This window comes from Pundamilia nyererei, unplaced genomic scaffold, assembly GCF_000239375.1.
Source record: "Pundamilia nyererei isolate P.nyererei 1_Seehausen unplaced genomic scaffold, PunNye1.0 scaffold00035, whole genome shotgun sequence".
Lineage (NCBI taxonomy): Eukaryota > Metazoa > Chordata > Actinopteri > Cichliformes > Cichlidae > Pundamilia > Pundamilia nyererei.
Window position 1 is genome coordinate 13,606 of NW_005187436.1, and position 6,867 is coordinate 20,472.

Genomic DNA, 6,867 nt, shown 5'->3' on the forward strand with positions numbered 1-6,867 from the left:
CTCTAGCGGGTCCACCAGACCCATGAACACTGGCTGAGTAACAAAAATACGAACACCACACAAGGGTTAACAAAAGTGTGCTTTTTAGTAGTTTTGGGAACATTTTTAGAGCACGGTTAAAGATCTAAGATTTATGAAAAAACTGTTAAGGAGTAAACCCTTAAGGGGAAAAAGAAGATGGTATAACAGATGGTGTACTACAGTACTGGGTAGGTAGGCAGCAGATATGCATTTAGGTGTTACTAATACGAACGAGACATCAGTTATTTGAGATGTTCTTTTTTGGGTCAGTTCATTAATTTTCCTCAACACATGAATCTAGTTAAATCTTGGGAATAAAAAATAAAGGCTAACATATGGTAGCAGTTTGACAGCATATCTGACATCAGACACAGCTAAATCAGATTTGATACAAAGTGACACTGAACTCTATGAATGTCCTCTCTTAAAAACCCTATACGTCTGAGTGGCTTTATGGTGGTATAAAATAGTAGCAGTAATCTTGTGCTTCTCTATAAAACAGCAGTACATGGAATCTGATACCAGCGTGTCCTTCATAGTTCTTCACTCAAAATAAAGGGTTGGGTGGTGAGAGCATAGCAGTGTTGAAGTGATGTTTTCTATATAGATTCTTGCACGGTGGTATACATTGTGCAAGCCGTACTGCAGCTCAAAACACACAGGATTTGACTGTGAAGTCGGCTATGTTGGATACAGAAGAATAACTGTGATTTTTTTAAGTTTTAAAATGAAGTATGATTTACTGTGGGAAATGCACATGGACAAGAAAAGCAACTAACTAGAATAATCATTTACACTAAAGGGCATCAGTCAAGGTTCTTACATGTAAGTGAAATAAATTGAAGCAAGAAAGGAAGATGACGACGACGAAGCATCTCAGCATGAAAACGAGAAAAGAAAGAATAAAAGATCAAGAGGTACAACACTGGGAGATACAGAATGAAACATCAAACACGAGTTAGACAGGAAAGAAAATTAAGAAAAGGGAAATGGGAACGGTGGATGGTGTGAACGGCAAAGAAAAAAATCAAATGAGACGTAAGGAGTTAGAAAAGAAAGGTTAACAAAGTAGGGGAGCGCTGTATGTCAACAATGTAGTGAGCAGAGATGGGGTGTGAGATCAGAATGAAAACACTCTAGCAGCAGGGTAGGTCTGCGTGATGAATACGAAATATGCACAAAAATAATCAAATACAGAGAGAGCTGAGGCAGTGTGAAAGACAGAGAGAGAAAAAGAAAGAGAGGGCCCCATCAGTATTCATACAATCTCCCATTCAGACAATAAGCCTTACATACTGTATTTAAAAAGTGTGTGGTGGGCTGATGGGAAAATAGCTTGCTTGAATGCCACGTGAACATGAGGTCATTCAGAGAATAACTTTGATGCTTATGTATGGTTGAGTACAGTATGTGTGTTATTACAGTAAGACTTCCATGCCTTTTTATACAGATTTGAAGAAATCTAAACTCATATTGTCACATTACTGATATAAAAAAGCAGAAAACAAATAAAATGATAAAACAGTGTCTGCTTCTGTGTAGTTGTTCACCTCACGTATACAAGGAAAGTACAAGCAGCCATGGAAATGTTGGAGAATAGCAAATGCAGCAAATACACTCTCTCTCTCTACAAAGGTTAAAAAAATCATATGTCTAATTTTTTGGATTAACTTCACTGTATATTTTTATTAATGTAATGCTGCCATCTTTCAGTTTAACTAAAAATAGTATATGTTTTAAACGACTAACTATTTTTCACTTTTGTCAGAACCAGCCTTGGGACAGAATAAACCCACACTGATGGATGGTGCATAATGGCAAAAACAAACAATATATATAGCAGCAGAGCAATAATCACAAGCAACAGAATAAAGTAGAATGGCTTTCGCATAGGCAATTCAGACAGAATTGCAAACTACTAAAAGGAGCCGTAATACCCTCTGCAAAAGGTGATATTTACCTGTGGTTATTGCTTCTTCATCACTGAAATCTCTTCATCTACAGAAAACACTACATGACTACTTCTGCAAACTACAGTGCATCTACTTTATCTCACCTCATGAAAAGTGACAGCATACTTATTATTGAGTCTGAGCTTCCTGTTACGGATTCTTTTCTAGGAAATTTATGAAAAAAGATACAGAGATACACTTTGATTTCTCTGAAGTTTTTTGAGATGGAGGAATTATTTTTGTTTGTTGAGACTAAAAAGAAAAAAGAAACATACACAAGTTTGCAAAACAGATCAAACAAACACTATATAGCTTTGCAATAAACACAATGACAGAAATACATCAAGATTCATAAAAATACTCAGTGCTGAGGTGGTATAACCTTTTTGAGCCCAGGGCTGCCTTATTTTTCTGATGTTTACTATTTAAAATAAGTGGCTCCATACATGTTTGTCTTAATAATAACAAAATCAGCTTACTATCACCTCAAGAATATTTCAAGGATAAAAGATCTGATGTCTCAACAGGACCTGGAAAAACTAGTCCATGCATTCATCTTTAGTAGGCTTGATTACTGTAACAGCATCTTTACAGGTCTACCTAAAAAATCAGTCAGACAACTACAGCTCATTCAGAACTCTGCTGCTCGAGTCCTCACTAAGACCAAAAAAGTGGACCACATCAGTCCAGCTCTGAGGTCTTTACACTGGCTGCCTGTCCGTCAGAGGATAGACTTTAAAGTTCTGATGCTGGTCTATAAAGCTCTGAATGGTTTAGGACCAAAATACATCAATGACCTCCTGACCCAGTATGAACCTTCCAGATCCCTCAGGTCATCTGGATCCGGTCTTTTATCAGTTCCCAGAGTGAGAACCAGACACGGAGAAGCTGCATTCAGCTTTTATGCTCCTTATATCTGGAACAAACTCCCAGAAAGCCTCAGATCAGCTGAAACACTCAGTTTATTTAAATCCAGGTTGAAGACTCACCTGTTCTCAGCTGCATTTGAATAAAACACCAAATCCACACTTTTAAGCTTAAATTTCAAAACTTACATTTAACTACTGATTTTATCTACTGTTCTGATTTGATCTGTTTTGATTTTATATACTGTTTTGTTTGTTAATTAGTTAGTTAGTTTGTTTGCTTGTTTTAATCAATTTTAAATCATGCTTTTTATTTGTTTTCGTTTCTAATGTCTCTGTAAAGCACTTTGAATCACCTTGTTGTTGAATTGTGCTATACAAATAAACTTGCCTTGCCTTGCCTTAATGGAGCTGAGTGTGGACAGTGGATTGATAGCGCAAGTGTGTCTTAAAGGATTTAAGAGTTGCTTTTCTAAAGTTCTGGGCAGAATATAGCCCTTATGGAGGCTCTGAGTGTGTATTTGCCTCTGGCTGAAAGTAGTGAAATGCACAGAGATTTGCTGAAAAGTAGGCAGAGACCATCTGTGAGGTTATTGCTAACTCATAATGGGCCACATCTTAATACATGCCTATGGCAAGAAGCACTAGTGCTTTTCTTTGAGGAATTGTAAGATGAATCGGAGCTTTTGACAGGTCAAAAAAAGCAGCTTGAAAGTTAGTATGCTCGGTGGCATTCTGGTTGCTTTATATGGAAGCGTTTCCTCCATATTTCAGCTTTAAATATGTATTATCTAATTTTTTAAAACTAAAACATTAAATTATTTTTTATTGAGACTGAATCCAGTAATTGCTACTCTTAAAAAATATTCTTTGCCAAGTCTATATATCTATTTAATCCCATAAGGGGAAAGTGACCTTCTAGCCAATATCTGAGGACTGATGATAGCAAGTCATACTCTAACAGAGGGATAGATTCTCTTTATGAAGACTGATGAGGTGGTGAACATGGGAAAGTTTGAAAGAAGACCGCACCATATGCTAACCAGAATAATATTTACTGAGTGCAAACAGTTACTGTGAAACCATGATAAATAGATATAATTTAATGCTTTCAGATATGGACCTACTCAGCCACACAAAGTTATGTACAAGATCAGACGCCATACCTTTGGCTGGAGATTGGGGTGCAGCAGCACATATCCATTGGGATCTATGGCAAAGTAGTAACCATTTGGACCAATCTGATGCAAAAGAGGTACAGAGGAAAGGGAATATAATATGTGAGTCCATAAAATCCCGTGATTATGTTAGATTTTTGACATGTCAAGGCACTGTACAAAAGAGCAGCTCCACTGGTCCAAAAACATGAGTACACAATGGAAAAAGGACCAGTAACTGATAACAAAAGCAGTCTTATCAGTGCGTGACCTTTTTTAAACAGACTTGAAAAGAACAAGCCATCTAATGAATCACATCACTCACTAATTGCTCCAGAGGGAAACATCTGAGCAAGTGCTTTACAACTGAGCAAGTCGTGTAAAGTTGCTCCTTTACAACAAACGCATTTGTCTCCATGCATGTGATCACACACGGGTATGGGTGATACACTCACTGTGAAGCGTGGTGTGAGCTTCTTGATGTCATCAAGAGACACGTCAATTGCCATTACGCCAAGAATCAACTGATTCTGGTGCTAATGGGAAGTATGAGAGAAAAGATAAGGACAGATACGAGCCCTCACGTGATGTGTTCATGCATTCATTTACTATACCTCCTCGTTTCTTTTATCTATGGTCTTGGTTCTGTTGAAGACAGGTAGCGTTCCAGTGATGACGAGACCAAGCTCCTGATCGAGAATAAAGAAAAAGCCCTATTTAGCAATATTCTTGAGCAAATGAGACTGGGAGCAAAATGGGTGATTTTTTCATTAAAAAAACTAAAAGAATTTGTAACATAAATTGCAAAATACATACCAGAGCATCAAGGTATACGTTAGTCCACTGGACTTGTTTGGCCTGCTTGTCTGCTAGAACCATAGGTCTTCCCAGGACATCTAGGTATTCCTAAATTGGACACATAACATCATTTAATACTGCAGATTCTTTCAAATAAAACATATTTGTTCATTGTTTAACATTAATTAATGTTAAACACAATAAAAAAATCACCTGTGTGTTTATTCTGATGGCTCCGATGGATGGAATCTCATAGAAATAACCTGGATAGATGATTAGGAAACAATAGATAGTGTGTAGGTATGAATAAAACACCATGTAGGAGTAAATGATGCAGGGTGTAAATCTGCAGTTTAATTTACTGCATCATAACATTTGATTGTGTCAGCTGAGTTACAAGACACAAATAAATAGATGAAATAACTGCCATCCAGATTTATTGCTTGTGCATCACTGATGAGATTGTTTTCTGATTAGTCTCACAAGGCTCATTTAAGACAGCCATTCCTGTTAAGATTTCCATCATCTGGCCAAGGATGTCCTGTGCTCATGCCCTTTGAGCATTTCTAGCATGTTTTATGGTGTCCTTAAATATTCCAAGTTAATCATAGAAATAATTCTTCAGTAGAACATAATGTTATCTAATACTAAGAACAGATTAAGCACAGATGCATGCTGGGATCAGTGTTGTACCTTTGTTCGAGCAGGCCATCCACTGAATGGGTCCTTTGTCATAGTTGTGTTGTCCTACTGAGAAGGTGAAGATCCTAACCTGAAGCATAAGGTTAAAAAAAAATCTCTCCATGTTACTTCTTACAATGTTCAAAAACCAACAAAGAAAAATTGTTTTACAAAAAGTTAATGTAAACACTTGTAATTATTAATCAATTTAACACATTTGAAGCTGAACACAAAATAAAGGTGAAATCTGTCTTTGATCATGTGACTTTGAGCATCATATGTAATCTTTTTCCTGTTTTGACATGTTGAAATGTGATGCAACCTTATGTAAATCCTTGTATGAATAAATGAAATGAGTTACAGACCATTTAGAACCTGTATTTATTTGAAAATAGTACAAAAACAACATGTGAAATGATGAAACTCAAAGAATTTTGGAAAATGTGGGGACCAGGAGAGAATAAGATAAATAATTTGTCAGACCACAGGAAAGTTTTCCATCTTAAATGAGTTTGGGCTCAAAAAACATTGAGTTTCAAGTTTTATTATCAGAAATGCAATGATCTGGCTTTCGCATGTTAATCTAGGAGTTTACATTTTTTAGGAAGCATAAAGCAGGAAATGGAAATTTCATACTTTAGCCTGGTTCCTTTGCAGAGGCATTCAGTTCTGCTTTTGTTCATATTTTGCACAGCATCACAGCTATTTTGGAAACTGTGTGAAGCCTTAGTTTCACACCCTCATCTGCCTTGTGAAGAAATTTTCCATAAAGAGAATGTGCACACAGAAAACACAACCCAAAGGGAGTTCCAAGAGGTAGCACCACACAAGTTTGTTGGTGTGTTTTTGTATTATTCATAATGTGTGATGTAAATCGATTTGCTCCCACTTCCACTGCTGAACATAAAGCGAGTCCCCAACATGTTAATCCTTAAATTTCAAAGTATGGCAGAATTAGTTTGAGAAAGTAAGGAATTTATGCAAGTTAACTGTCCTCTATAATGATAGAAACGTGTGTGTATGTGTGTCTTTTGTATACCTTTTTGTCAGCATTATATTTCTCCAATATGGCCTGGGCTCTTTCCTCTCCTCCATCAGTGAACAGCATGATAATCTTGTTGCAGTTTGCTCTGCTCACATTAGTCTATCAAAGAAAATAAGCATGGAGATTAATTATTTGTCATGTTTTTAGCCACATATGCTGTGGGCACATGGATCAATTACTCTTTTGGATAAAAATATTCAGGCATTCACTAAAGCCTTTGCTTTGCATTGTTGCTTAGATAAGATTTTATCTAGCATTTTCATCAAAAACACTCATTTTGGATAATCAATACTCCATGCAACTTAAAAAAAATTGTTAAAGGCAGTTTTCTTCTATCCCAGAGAAAG

At 36.5% G+C, this 6,867-nt stretch overlaps 1 protein-coding gene across 1 annotated transcript in view; it reads right to left on the reverse strand.

Annotated features, from left to right (window-relative positions):
• LOC102199254 (voltage-dependent calcium channel subunit alpha-2/delta-1) overlaps positions 1–6,867 on the reverse strand; it is a gene marked incomplete at its 3' end in the record, with an annotated part of 68,450 nt that overhangs the window by 10,345 nt on the left and 51,238 nt on the right. The window contains exons 11-18 of the mRNA XM_013910034.1: positions 6,515–6,619; positions 5,488–5,566; positions 5,008–5,057; positions 4,813–4,902; positions 4,611–4,685; positions 4,452–4,532; positions 4,006–4,080; positions 2,078–2,137 (exon numbers count right to left, since the gene is read on the reverse strand). Of these exons, the coding sequence (XP_013765488.1) occupies positions 2,078–2,137; positions 4,006–4,080; positions 4,452–4,532; positions 4,611–4,685; positions 4,813–4,902; positions 5,008–5,057; positions 5,488–5,566; positions 6,515–6,619 (615 nt within the window). The remainder of the gene's footprint in view (positions 1–2,077; positions 2,138–4,005; positions 4,081–4,451; positions 4,533–4,610; positions 4,686–4,812; positions 4,903–5,007; positions 5,058–5,487; positions 5,567–6,514; positions 6,620–6,867) is intronic.